Source organism: Abramis brama (assembly GCF_963993115.1).
Source record: "Abramis brama genome assembly, chromosome: 1".
In the NCBI taxonomy this organism is placed as follows: Eukaryota; Metazoa; Chordata; class Actinopteri; order Cypriniformes; family Leuciscidae; genus Abramis; species Abramis brama.
The window spans coordinates 1,840,507-1,855,143 of record NC_139963.1 but is presented as its reverse complement, the minus strand read 5'-3'; the positions used below and the strand labels follow the sequence as shown (position 1 = coordinate 1,855,143).

The following is a 14,637-nucleotide window of genomic DNA, read 5'->3' as shown; positions in this document are numbered from 1 at the left end:
GTATTTAGACACATTTAGACGTATTCATAATCATTACTTTTACCGGTTCTTTGTGGCAAGCTTTATGCGTGCAGTCGTGCGCTTGAGTGCGGCTATATTAGCCTATAGTAAACGCATTACTTACAAAGCATAAGCCTCTTCCTGGCATGCAATCTAATCTACTAGGCTACAATGTCAGTTGGTTATATCAACATATGTCAAATTAAGTTACGCGATATCAACAAATTAAGTTATAAACATTAATTTGAATAACTTAAAGCGTATGGGGAGCGCAGGGCACAACCTAACGCGGGGTTAGTTGTAACACGCTTGTTTTAAATACTTCTGCACATGCTTGGATGACGGAACTTTGTGTATTTAGTATTTACTAGTTGCCATATCAACACTATATAGAAAAAAAATTCCACCAATTTTTTTTTTTTGGAAGATATCCATAGACATTTATTAAACCATAGCAAAAGTAAATTTCTTACTTAAGTTAATTTTCCATCTCTATTTTTTCTGTTTATTTAAAATAAGACAAATCTGATATTATTTTAATCTCCAAGATGTTATTTAACAGTTGAGATAGTTATTTAATGCTTCGCTAACTAGCAGAAGACACTAGCAGGGTTTAAATCCCAGTTGTGCAGGCGGGGGCATGTTGTAACACTGCGTTACAATGTGCCCCTATTAGAAATATGCTATTATATTCTATACTTTTATTAATTAAAAACGTGAATAAAGACTGAGAGTCAATGTTCAGAAATTACAAATTATTTATTTGTTTTGAACTATGTTGTATAGCTGTGTGTTCGTAGTCAAAACTCAAAAAATAGTCTATATTTAATTATTAAAAATTGCCATTATTTTATATGAAAACGTTTTTTAATTGTATTTTATTTAGAAAATATTTTAGTTTGTTTTGTATATTTTTTTATTAGATCAGATAACATTTTAAGCTGTCATATGGTCATGTTACAATGTGCCCCTGCACATGTGGGGCATGTTGTCACATTTCAGTTCCATTCTTTCGGGGTATAACAAGAAAAAAGCATATACTGTATTGATAAAACAAAAACACATAATTGTACTACTGTTAATACAGAGGATGCAGGTATCCTGAAATATGCCACCCAGAAACAACAGAGTTTGGTGAAATGTAGTTGTAATTTTTGGAAAATCTGCGAAATACCTTATTCAGAAAGATGGATTGTTTCAAGTACTGTAGTACAAAACATGCTATACACCCATTTCATTTCAAAAGTTCATGAATTTCCTAAAACAATATAATTTGTTTTGAGGCTTCAAAAAGACTGCTGTGGAGAAATACTGTTAGGGGTTAACAGTCTAGGACCCAAGGACCAGTCAGAATTATAAAAAATTGAAGAAAAGTTTTACTGAAGATAGTTTGCAGTTTCATCAGCAGAAGTTCAGCTTCAAGACTCACACAGGAGTTTGTAGGCCGCCCCGCTTACAGTTACAAAGATCACAGCAGTTATACCATTTCCAAGGTCTAAGCTACATCATTGCTTACAGGTTGAATGATTCTCATTGGCTAAGAAATTGATAAACATAGTAATTTTCCACACATATACAGATAGACAGAAGCATATCTCTATAGATTATGCAGCTGAAACTCGGACCCTGAAGTCAGGCACGTCGTGACCTTCCATGTCTCAGATTTGGGTTGCTGGGTGCCAGCATGTCCCGAACAACAACTCAGTCAATCTCCAACAATGCCAGTGGTTCCTTAACCTGTAAGCAAGAAGACTAATACATACACCCGACACACATCTTTTCCAAGATTGGATTTGGCCAGGCTCTAACTATAAACAGGAGAGTATTCTCAAAACATCAAGATAATGCGTTCTTTCTCAAGGAGAGCTACATTTTAGTCTAAGTAAGGCTTTAACAAAGAAATGGTCTCTTAAACTATTGGCTTCAATGGCCCCTATTTGTTTGAACACGTTGAAGACAAACACAAACACAAAACCAGTCCCTATTTAATTTCTGGAAGCCGGGCTAAATGAGCAAGCACTGTTATTACATTCAAATATCAAATACTGACATTAAAAAGAATACATGAAAATAACATTTCAGTAATCACACTGGTAACTTCAATAACAAAATAAAATCTCCAGAGAAGTCATTCAACTCATGTGATATTTAGAAGGAAAAATATTGATTAATACCTTGATGATAATCACTCATTACATATACATTGAAGCAGCAGTGGATTCCAATCCACCCCCTTCAATACAAATCACCATTATAAGTATGTGGAATTTCTCTCATCTTCACTCTGATATTCGTCAACACAATTCTCCTCCAGGACTTTGATAACAGTTGCCAGTGTGCTATTTGGATCCAGAAGAGTCACTAGAGGGACATTCACACCTCTATCATTGAAGAGAACATTCTGCAGAGTCATGGCTAACATTGAGTCAATGCCTAAATCGAAAAGATGAACATCATCATTCAGCTCGTCCATTTCAACACCAGTCATTTCGCTAATCATGAACCTCAGATAATCACGTGGTGGGGATGACATCATGGGTTGTTCAGTTCTAGATATGAACACTCCAGCTTTAATGATGGCTTCCTCTCCTATTTTGAACAAGCGTACCTTCAGTGCTTTGTTCTGACTGAGAATGTTATTCCAGTTGTTTTTTAAATTGAATCTGCATACAACCTGTTGAGGTTTGTTGATCAAGAGGCACTGCTCAAGACTTTCATGGATTTCTGGAATCTCCAAAAGCATGATTCCCTTTGCCTCCAGAAATCTTTGGATATGGACTTTGTTCAGAAGAAGGCCAAGATTCAAAGCCCCCCAATTAATGGACTGTCCAGAAAGCCCAATGTTTCTGCGATACTGACAGAAAGTGTCCATGAATGTATTAGCCGCAGCATAATTAGTTTGTGAGGCATTCCCAATGAAGGCTGAGACAGAGGAATAGCACACAAAGTAATCCAGATTGCACTGTATGGTAGCACGGTGAAGGTTAATCACTCCGTTTACTTTTGGCCTCATGACTTTCTCATAAAGAGATTTGTCAAGACGTTCAATCAGCCCATCATGCAGGACAACCGCACTGTGAAACACCCCTTTGATGGGACAGGATGGAAATAGTTTTCCAATGTTTACAATTGTCTGGTCCACTTTCTCAGATACAGAAACATCACATGGCAGAGACTTAATGACAGAGCCCCAATCGCTACTGATCTGACTTATCTCTTGTTGCATCTGAGGGTTTGGATTACTTCTAGACAGAATGACAATGTTCCCTCCTCCTTTCTGAGCAATGAACTTTACTGTCTCAAAGCCTAACCCTGTTAGACCACCTGTGACAATATAGACTGAATTTTTCTTGAATAGACTCTGTTTGGGCATCACTGGAATGTCAGACAGCTGGTTTTTGGCTTCACTATTCAGGATGATAATGGGTAGAATCTGGCATCTGAAGTATGACTCAGATTCTTTTACAGACAGAAGATCAGTATCTTGAGATTTCACTCTTTGAACAGCTGTTGCGTTTAAAGACAATAACTTTCTGTCCAAATCCAAGGATTTCAGCCAACGGTAGATTTGTGGCATTTGTGTCTGCAGAGACCGTTTCTGCATTATTTGGGACATGAAAAGGACATGGAAGAAGACCTCCTCATTTGTACTGAATGTCTTTAAATTCAATGGGAAATCTGCCTGGTTGTCACAGACAAACACAATGTCTTTGATGCCTCTAACACTGCTAGCTATTTCAACGGTTTTTACATTATAAGGAGGTAGAAGAACAGCTCCCACAACCTCACTAAAATCACAAGACAGCTGATCAGCCTGTGAGCTCACTCTGACATTCCAACCGGATCTGTTTGCAATAGTAATTAACACATTCATCAGAGCTGAGTCAGGAACAGTGGAGAAAATACCCAGTTTCCTTTGCTGTTTAGCATTGGGTAAAGCCTCATGCAAGATCTCCCAAGCCAGTACCATATAAGAGACACAGGGCACGTCTTTCAGGAATGAAAGCTTTTTTGCTTTGCAGCAAACAGCTGCTGGGAGAACTACTTTAGATGTGGCAGCCACAGGGTAACAAGACACAACATGATCACCAACTTTAAATTTGCTGACATCTTTACCCACAGCTGTGACAGTGCCACTGAAGTCAAGGGCCAAGAGCTTATGGTTTTCAGTTGTGTGCTTGTTCCAATACAATGTCTGGCCATACTTCAGGTCAGAAATGCTGACTGGAAAGTAATCTGATGAATGAACACAGATTTTACTGAGGTGAAGCTCAATGTGTTTTCCTTGATTCAGTTCAGTATGATTATCCATATTTGTTGCTGAGAGATTTGTCATTATATATGGGTCAGATGTTTGCAAAATGAAGTCTCCATTTTGCAACATGTGGACGTTTCTTGAAGAGATTGCCATGGTTGGCAAAGGTGTGTGGTTGATTTCAGGCTTGAGAATGTTGCCCTCCTTCACTACTAGCTCTGGATATTTGTGACAGGGGTAAGACCTGAGGACCTGAACCAGAGCTTTGATGTCTTCAAAAGTATCAGAGCCCATGTCAATCAGCTGGAAGGAAAGTTCTGGCAACTCAGCTGCACATGCTCTTGTCATGCCTGACAGAACAAACCCAGGGTTTATGTGCTCCACTAAGCTCTCAGAGCACCTATAGGTTATTACTCGGATATCACCTGGGAAATGAAGTGCCTTGAGATATCCGACAATCTTTCTGAAAATCTCACAACACCCTGCCATACTGTCCAAGACCTTCTCTGATTCAAGAGAGGATAGGTCTGCATCACCCCACATGAACAAAATTTCCTGGAAGTTTTTCTTTACATCTGAAATTTTCAGTTTTGACAAAAAAAGTTCCACTCTGCATTCTAACAGTGCGTTACTGTTTGATGAAGACACATATCTAGATGTTGGGTCCAAGTACTGTTGCAAAGCTTCAGAAATTCCTACCTGGTCAGAAAAGACCAGTGCCTTAATTGGTGTATCAAATCTGGCAACTTCAGAGATGATACTGAAATTGTTGTGAAAGAAGTACTCCTCGACTACTTGAGAACGACTTCCTAGCATTCTGATCTTCACATGCCTGAGTTCAACTAACACCCTACCCTGTTTATTGGCTAAGCAGCCACAAATATCAAACTCATCTTCTCCCACATGTACTGCTCTCAGATAAACAACCATCTCCTCTTGCAATGGTTCAAAAACAGTCAGGCTTTCTATTTGTGCAGGAAATTGAGGTCTTGTTGATTCGACCCCTACAGTTGCAGGAACAATTTGCATGAAATAATCCAAGACCACAGGGTGAAGGTGATAGTCATGTAATTGAGGCAGTAATTCCTTTGAGATCTTCACAACAGATATAGCCTCCCTAAATTCTTCCCCACAATAAACATCTGCATTATTTCTGAAGACAGATTCATACTCAAATCCTGCTTGACTTAGATGATTGTAGAGTTCTTCAGTCGTCATGTGGGATGTGCATCTTTTGGAAATACAGTCTAATGAAATGAACTGTTCTTCAGGACTTCTACCTGGTTTTGCTTCTACTGTGCCAAACGCATAGACTGCAGAAGTAGACTGTATTTTGAAGTTACATGTGTTATCAGCCTGGTCAGATGGATCCAGCTGTACTTTTATATCTGGGGCATTCTGGGTGAAAACGAATAGATTCTGGAATGTTATGCTGAGCTCCAGAGAACTTAGTGGGACTTTAGGCTTTGCATATGCCATGTAAGTTGCCAAACCCAACTCTGCATAAAATGCCCCAGGAATGATGGCAACCCCACTGTGCTTGTGGTGCTGCAGAAAGGCCACTGATTCAGAGGTTAAATCACAGCTAAACATTGAACTGCCTGTACCCATTTGTGTAACTACTGGATGGTTGCCAGTGGGACTGATCAACTGCATATATGAAGGGAAGACATCTCTCTTCACATCATCAAACTGGTATCGTGGGTAGGGAACTGGTTCAGCCTCAAAACCTTTGTAGAACATTTCCCAGTCCACTTTGATCCCAAGCTCAAACAGTTTGGAAACAACAGTAAGCATGGTCTCGTGATCTTTATCAGGCTGCACTGAGGGAATCACAGTGAAGTCATTTCCCAGAGTCTCAGTGATGTACCTCTGCAAAGATCTTCTTGGACCAATTTCAACAAATATCACACTTCTTTTGTTTTTAGCTGCAGACCTTACAGCTTGCTCAAATTCAACTGGCTCTCTGATATTCTTTGCCCAATATTCACCAGTAATAAAATCTGAGGAACACAAACTAACACCTGTCACTGTTGAAAACAATTCTGCCTCCAAATGATGTGCCTGCAATGAGCCTATACTCTGTTCCACTTTGGATAAAATAGGATCCATCTTGTGACTGTGGTATGCTGCAGGTACACCTAAAATGCGAAGGAACAAATCTTTTCCACTGGCTGAGTTGCTCAAATTCTGTTGCAGCCTGTCAATGTCATCTGCATCTCCTGAGAGGGTGCAAGACTGAGGGCTGTTATAAGCAGCCAGACAAACCCTTCCTGAATAAGATGGAAGGATTTTCAAGACTTCAGAAACAGCCATATTACTGACTACCAGCATCTTCCCTCCCGTCACAGTGCTTTGCAGAGAACTGCTGTAGTGGATGACTTTCACTGCATCTTCAAGTGACAGCAAACCAGAACAATGAGCTGCAGCAACTTCTCCAATAGAGTGCCCCAAAACAGCATCAGGACTGATGCCCCAGTGTTTCAGAAGTTTGACAACAGCAACCTGAATAGTGAACAGAAGAGGCTGGACAATCTTTGGATCAGACAGCTCTGTACTTTTCTCAGATTCACTTTCCAGCATCTCTATCAGATTCAATCTTCTATGGCTTTGCAACAGAGTTTCAATCTTAACGATTTCCTCTCTGAAAACTGGCTCTTGTTTTAGGAGCTGCTTGCACATACCCTGATAGGTAACACCATTGCCGCAAAACACAAAAACTAGCTTTGGGTCTGTCTTTGACGGTACAATCTTTTTCTCCACAGCAGCAGTAAGTTTCACTTGCAGATCTTCCAATGATGATGTTTGAAATACTTTCCTGTATTTGTGTTTATCATGGCTTCTTCTGCATGCGGATGTGTACAGTAAAGACTGTAGATCTGATATTTTCCCTTTGCTGATCTGTTCTGCCGTATCTTTAATTATATTTTTCATGGATTTTTCAGAGGCTGCAGAGACTACAAAATACTGATGGGATTTGCTTCTCAGCTGAGCTCTTGGCTTTTTTGACTGCACATATTGTCTGACAATTGCATGTGCATTTGTTCCACCAAACCCAAAGTTATTGATTCCTGCACACCTCCCTGATCTGCGGTCACTGATCCATTTTTCTGCTGTGGTTGGGATTTTGATATCGAGAGATTCAGTGTCTATGCTGGAGTTTTCCACGGAGTAGAACAATGATGGCACTATGGTTTCGTGCTGCATCATCAAAACAACCTTTATGAGCCCTGCAACACCTGCGACAGATTCTGTGTGTCCAATATTGCCTTTAACAGAACCAATGATGAGTGGCCCTGACTTTTGAGGTCTTGCTTTGGCAATGACTTTTGAGATGCTACCTGCCTCTATTGGATCTCCAATTGGAGTCCCAGTCCCATGAGCCTCAATGTACTGGACACTAGTCAGGTCAGTCTCTGTTGAGTAGATTTTTCTGAGCAGCTCCTCCTGCTGTACCATGGATGGTTTGGTGATTGGACTAACGGTGTGGCCATCTTGATTTACTGCAGTTTTGCTGATGATACCCCAAATATGATCATGGTCTTCAAAAGCCTGTCAAAATACAGACAACATATGGGTGTTTCTTGCAGTAGTTTATCTTTAGGTACATTGCTGTCATTGTGTTGTGTTTATATGAGACAATCTTTTTACTTACTTTTTTCAGAGGCTTTAATAAAACGACCCCGCATCCTTCACCTTTGCCATATCCGTCTGCTTTGCTGCTGAAAGGTTTACTCGTTCCATCAGAGGAGATCATTTTTGCCTTGGAGAGAATCACAAAAATGGTCGGCTCCAATATACAGGTCACACCGCCACACAAGGCCATGTCACAATCTCCTGTTGAATACAGATAACCACACAACTTAGGGGGATAGGGGGAGCCTGATTAATTCAAAAGCAAAACATACTTAAAACAATGAAGCATCTAATGTAATTTCCGCAGCACTGTATATTAGTACACATACAATATACCATATATGGATTCTTAAAATGTGCAAATAAATTGATCCACATGGCTTACATACATATATTTTTGAAGGCTACCTTGTTTTATGGCTTGACAAGCTAAGTGGAGGGCGACGAGGGATGAGGAGCAGGCACAGTCAATGGTCAGTGAGGGGCCGGTTAAGTTGAAGATGTATGAGATGCGATTGGCAGCTATGCTCATTGCAGAGCCAGTGCCTGAGGTGTTGTCTATGTATTTCGGATTATTCCTCACATTTGCCAGCTCAAAGTCTCTGTTCATGAGTCCTGAAAAACAAGCAAACAAAAAACACGTTAGACATGTTAGCTGGCGATATGCTTTTGTCCATAGTCACTTACTGTATTCCTATTACAAGGCAACCTAAGGTTAAGTGCTTTGCTCAAAGCAACAATAGTTGCAGTTGCAGGGCTCAGACAAGCAACATTTATGTTACCAGCCCTTAGCTGTGGACACCTCGTGTGCTGTTTGTGCTGACACGCAAATGAGTTAAAGCACAAGTGCACATATTGAGGTCAGGACAAGTTAGATCCCTCTTTTGAATAGCGGGAAAAACTGAGAAAATGTATGTGCTATTTAGCAATGAATCTTAACCAGAGGTTGCTTCGAAGGTACTTCCCATGCAGTTAGTGCATATACTTTTTTCACTGGGATTAAAGACACCAAAATAAACTTTTTTTAATGTATCTTATATTAGCTCATATATTACCCAAAAATACTCCTGTGCGTGTTCCACTGGCCTTTTCCATTGGTATCCCAGCATCCTCTAGGGCCCTGTAGGTGCACTGCAACAAAAGTTTGTGCTGAGGGTCCATGGTGATTGTTTCAGTATTAGTGATGCCGAAGAACTTGTTGTCAAACTCATTCAAGCTACAGAGAATAAAAGGTAATTTTACGCCCCCAGAAATGTTTTGCTGGTCTAGATGCTATTTCCTGTATTCTGGTACCTTTTAATTAAACAAGGGATAATCCACGGCTAGCTGTGCATTACATTTTAATGCATTTTTATGCACAACATGGAGGCAAGGAACTGCACAGCGCAAAGTGTTAAAGTATGTGCATTTACAATGTTTTTATGAATATCTTCAACCATATTATTGTATTTTTGTGCTTTAGGACAGTCATAAATTTACATACAACTCCCTTAAAGCTGTTATTTATGTATTCAGTGCAATATTTGACTGGAAGGGTAAAACTGACAGTTATTTTTGTCAGTTACTGCTTGTCAGATCAAACAATCTGCCCGCATTGAATCAGACACAGAGATAAAGTAGTGTGAATTAATGAATTATATATATATATATATATACAGTAGGTAGTCAACCAAAACGCCTATTACCGCCACACTAGCCGCTGGGGCAAAAGTCACCGCGGCAAAAATTATTTCGCATTTCAGAGTCATTCACGAAATGACCCCCAGGTGGCGCAAAGGGACATTTTGCAAAACAGCCGCAATTGCCGTAATTTGAAACGTAAGTGTGGCTGGTGTCAATTAACAGTAAGGATGAAATACTACATCTATGGTAATTTCCAAATAAGCCTATAACAAACATGAAAAATCAAAACAAGAGCTATTGACATTTACTGTATAACAATGAAACAAACAAAGATTTGGTGGAGTTGAAACTGCATGCTATAAAGTAATAATTTAATTATTAACCCTCAGGTTGTGTTCGGATCATTTTGACCCAGAGAAGATTTTATTTTTCCCGAAAATACTAGTTAATGTTATCAAGTTCACAGTCAGATAAAACCAAGTGAACACTGAGTGCGTATATCGGAGAAACTCCATCCCGACCACAGCCTGCATTTGGTGGTGCTATAGAGCCCCTCAGTTACACCCAAGCCCAAGCACTACATACATTAAATTTTTCACAGCAAAGTTTCATAGGTTTTTCAGGGATGGCTTAAGAAATGGGTGAATTCTCTAAAAAATCTCTCTCTCTCTCTCTCTCTCTCTCTCTCTCTATATATATATGAAGAGTTCAGATGCAAAAGCCTCTAAGTGCCATCTGAAATTTTCTTCTAGAATGATCATTTTTATGAAGCTTGAATATTTAAATTCAATAATTTCACTCAAATGGCAATGCAAATTACCTATTAATTGTCATTTAAGTGAAATTACTTAACTTAAATATACAAGCTTTATAAAAATGATCATTCTAGAAGAAAATTTCAGATGGCACTTAGAGGCTTTTGCATCTGAACTCTTCATATATTTATATATATATATATCAAATCAAACAGTTGATAAGCATTTTTAAATTACTGATAATTAGAGTAAGAAATAGCTGATTCCAATCTCAAACAGAGACATAGCCAGATGTTGAAGACTTTCCATTACATGGACATACACAATATAAAGTCACTCTTTGGATTAGTTTTGTTCAAAGCAACACAGAACAACAGAGAAGCAGAAAAAGAAAGAAAATGTCTGGACGAGGGAGAGGACTAGATGGTCGAGGGAGAGGACTATTTGGACCAAGACAAGGGAGAAGGAGAGGTACGGGGAGAGGAGTAAGAATGTGTGCTAGGGCTGTCACTTTTTATTCGATATTCGAATATGCATTCGAACATGACGTGAAATATCCGAAACCGAACTATAAATAAACTATCCGGTTTTTAAAGTGCCATGTTTTGCGCATTTTTTACAGTCTATGATTAGACTGTTTGCTTTTTATTTTATTGTTTGCCATCTCATCCAGTAGCAGCCGCTCTAAACATATTGTAGCGTAGGCCCATGACCACATCAAGCGAATAATAGCCAATAGCCAGCTTGTTTTGAAAATGGAAGATAACGACAAGACTAAAGAGACCGCACTGTAATTCCTGCCTATCACACACACACACACACACACGACCCACAGAAAAGACGCGTGTCAGTATCGAGTTCTCTTTCGGGCTTGAACAAACCACAACACACAAATTATGCCAAATGTCCGTTTTGTCGAGTGTCCTCATAAGAGCAGTCTTAAATTATTTAAATAAAGTCTTAAATGAACGTAGAGATTTGTGAGAAAATGAGATGCGTGTCAGATCGCGTCTCTGTCCGCAGCGGCTGGTCTTAAAGTGTCATTAATGTTAATCAAATAACAAAGGTAAGAGAGTACATTACTCACTCAGACCCGGCGCCAGGAGGATTATTATACCGGTAGCCTAATAATCATGAATGCACTCCACTATCTTTTAACACATCTCCGGCGAACGGCTTTTTCACGCAAAAGAAAAACTCCTCATGAAGCACAGTGAAATTCAGCGACCATGTGGCGTTTCCTGATGGATCGAGGTTGTTTGTTAACTTCATTTTACATTTTACTCGTAGATATTCGAATATATTCGAATACATTGCTTGATATTCGATATCCGTTCGAATTTGATTTTTCTCAAAAGTGACAGCCCTAATGTGTGCTGCTGTTCAAAGGAGAGTAAGAGCTGTTGTCACGGATGAAATAAGAGCCACCATCATAGGCCATGTGATAAACCACGGTCTATCATTGAGAAAGGCTGGTGAAAGAGTCCAGCCTAATCTCAGATTGTCAACCGTTGCTTCCATTATCCGGATTTTTCAACAAACCAACAGGTAAGTCATGCATTTCATGAGGGCTATCAGTGCAGTTGCTATTTACTGTATTACAGTAACAAAGTATGTAATTCATATTGCTAATAAAGCCTTTACTGCAGCAATGCTGTCACTTACTGTTTTTTTTTTCAGTTGTACCTACTATAAAGTATTGATGACTCCTTCACATTTAGATGTTATGTTGTACACATACTATCTAATGCACCATGTATTCACACACACACAGCTGAATGAATAAAAATAAAAAAAGGATTTCATATGTCTGTTCTATACAGATAGAACTGAAACATGACAAGTAATGCAGTGTTTGTAATGCCACCAACTGTTAGCATTTTGACAGTCATTGCGCTATGATTGACTATGTGTTCATGTTGGATAGAAAACCAGTGCTAGAGTTTTGACCGAATTATTCGATTTTGAAACGGGTTTGCAGTGTTTTGATAGAGTTAGAGTATAGGCCTACTGAAAAAGTTTTTTTTTTTTTTTTTGCATTTTGAAATGTAGAGTTTGTATTTATTTAAGAAAATTTGGTTTTGGGCAGAACATTTACTATTTGGCTAATTGTGTGATGTAGGTGTGTTGCTGTGTTAAGAGTTATTAAAAATTATTTATTATTAAATGAGTTATTTAAATACAAATTACATTTCAATAATTTAATAAATAAAATTCTACACTGTGACAGATTTTAGACTTTGATAATGTCGAAATATACATCCACAATGCTATTACCTACGAAATGTAATGATGCCTGAATAATGTTCTTAGCAAACAGTTTTTATGAGCGTTTTCTCAGCCCTGTTTAAAATGCTGTTATACTATGTATGACATTTATTTTTTATTTTTATTTTTTTCATTTCTACCAGATAGCACTAATCTGCCATTTTTTTTACAGACGAAAACGAGACGATAACTAAATAAACCCGTTTTAAATGAAGTTATTACCAGTATTTTGACATTTTCATCAACAAATAAAAACTAGATGAAAATGTTTGGTAGGGACGATTTGGGAGGAGATCCCGTCAGAAGTCCTGCGTTTGAGGTAGATGCGCACATTTAAACTGTAACGTGCTGATCTAACGTGCACGTCTCATAAACGCTCAAAAATCCAAACAATCTGGGAGAAAGAGGAGAGCAGACATGTAGATCTGAATAAGAGTGACACCTCTTAAAAAGAGAACGAGAACTCTATTCGGGACAGACTGAACATTTTAGAGAAATTCAAAATTAACAATTACAGTTTAACTAAACTTTTATTGTAAAAGATTTTAGTCAACAGAATTTTACTTGATTTATATCTACTGTAAATCATTAAAATCTTATTGTATTTCATCTACTAAAATTAAATTCAGATGAAATACTAAGACTAAAACTAAATCAGAATTTAAAATTAACACTGACTTACACATACTTTAATTGAAAAAAAGTTCTTATTTTTAATATTTGTATTGTTTTATATCATAATAAAATATGTATAATTGTTGAGAAGATATGAGACTCTTTGGTGTGAATCATATAAACTGGTTGGGGCGATTGACTGTACATTAGAAAGTCATGAGATCTTGTTATGAGGGCACATGAACTGAAGACGTACCCATCGATGAGCGCTGCTTTAGCCGTGTGCGTCTTCCCGGCCTTACTCTCGTCTGGGTTGTACCATTGACAGAGCTTAAACCTGTCGTCCGGGATCTGAACTGTACAGTTCTCTCCATGAAGGAGGACTCGCCAGAAGTTTTCAAGTCCCTCGCCTAAAAGAGAGGAGAACATACAATGTAAATACTATTAAGGCTAAAATCATAGCATGAACAAATAATGAAAATGATGTTAGCCTACCTCCAGGAAAATGGCATCCAATGCCAACAACGGCAATTTCTACATCATCCTCCATCATGTTTCATGTGCCGTGTGTTACAATCTATAGACAGCAAAAATAAACAATGAGGCAGTTAACTTAATATTCATTCATCGCAATTAATATTTTAGCTTTCTTCTTCATGCATTCTTTCAGCAGGAAAAAAAATATATATTTACTACTTATTACTACTAGTCAACCAGAAAAAAAATGTCCTGTATAATGTAGAGACAATCTGAACATCGGATCATTTTAAATATAGCTAATTAATAAATAAAGGTTAAAAAAGTTTTTTCTAAAAGTAGATATATATTCCACTATATATGAAATAATTATTTTTTAACTTTATACATTTATTGTTTTATGAAAATGTAGTATAATATATATTGATAAGCTGAAGCTGTCCATACTTTTCTTTTGTTAAATAGTTTCTCTTTTGAATTATTATAATTATTATTTTCATTATTATTATTTTATTTTGGCACGGAGAACAAGAAAAAATAAAGCAAATGAAATGAGAAATATGGACTTACCTGGTTACTCATGTTGAGTCTTGTCTTGTTGAAAACGCTTACATGATGCGGAGTCTACCAAATATTTATTGAGCTTAAGGAGAAGTAAAAGGTCAGGATTCTTCATGTGACTTCCTATTAGCTCATGAAACAATTTCTTATGAATGTTCCTTTAAATAGATAAAGCTGACTCAACTCTTTATCACATGTTTGATATTTAGATATAACCTAAGACAATTTAGCTCTATATTTCCCCAAAATTAGCAGAATATGAATGATATCAAAGACTGAATGGTCAGTATTTTCCTTCTCAGCTCTGACAACTCAGAGGTATTAGCTGTTGCATTAGACAAGTGAATATAATTTTGATTTAATGCAGACCTACAACACAACCACAAGGAGAAAAAAACACACAAAATACAGAGTTGAGGGCAGCTTTACGAGGGCATTGTGTTCACA

At 37.9% G+C, this 14,637-nt stretch overlaps 1 protein-coding gene across 1 annotated transcript; it reads right to left on the bottom strand.

Annotated features, from left to right (window-relative positions):
* Positions 1-1,394: 1,394 nt before the first annotated feature.
* On the bottom strand, positions 1,395-14,223 carry LOC311079225 (mycocerosic acid synthase-like polyketide synthase). Its single transcript, XM_084108459.1, has 7 exons — positions 14,200-14,223; positions 13,648-13,729; positions 13,409-13,562; positions 8,947-9,107; positions 8,300-8,506; positions 7,911-8,092; positions 1,395-7,807 (listed from the first exon to the last, which is right to left on the bottom strand). Exons 2-7 carry the CDS (start codon positions 13,703-13,705, stop codon positions 2,252-2,254), a joined length of 6,318 nt encoding a protein of 2,105 aa, XP_083964585.1. The 5' UTR covers positions 13,706-13,729; positions 14,200-14,223; the 3' UTR covers positions 1,395-2,251.
* Between the last annotated feature and the right edge of the window lie 414 nt (positions 14,224-14,637).

Bases quoted from the DNA above. Each gene is read 5' to 3' on its own strand.
- LOC311079225 (XM_084108459.1), bottom strand. From the start codon at position 13,705: ATGATGGAGGATGATGTAGAAATTGCCGTTGTTGGCATTGGATGCCAT. The intron at 8,093-8,299 runs GTAGCCTTCAAA...TGTATTCAACAG, and splicing joins TTGTCAAGCCATAAAACAAG to GAGATTGTGACATGGCCTTG. The intron at 7,808-7,910 runs GTAAGTAAAAAG...GTATTTTGACAG, and splicing joins TATTAAAGCCTCTGAAAAAA to GCTTTTGAAGACCATGATCA.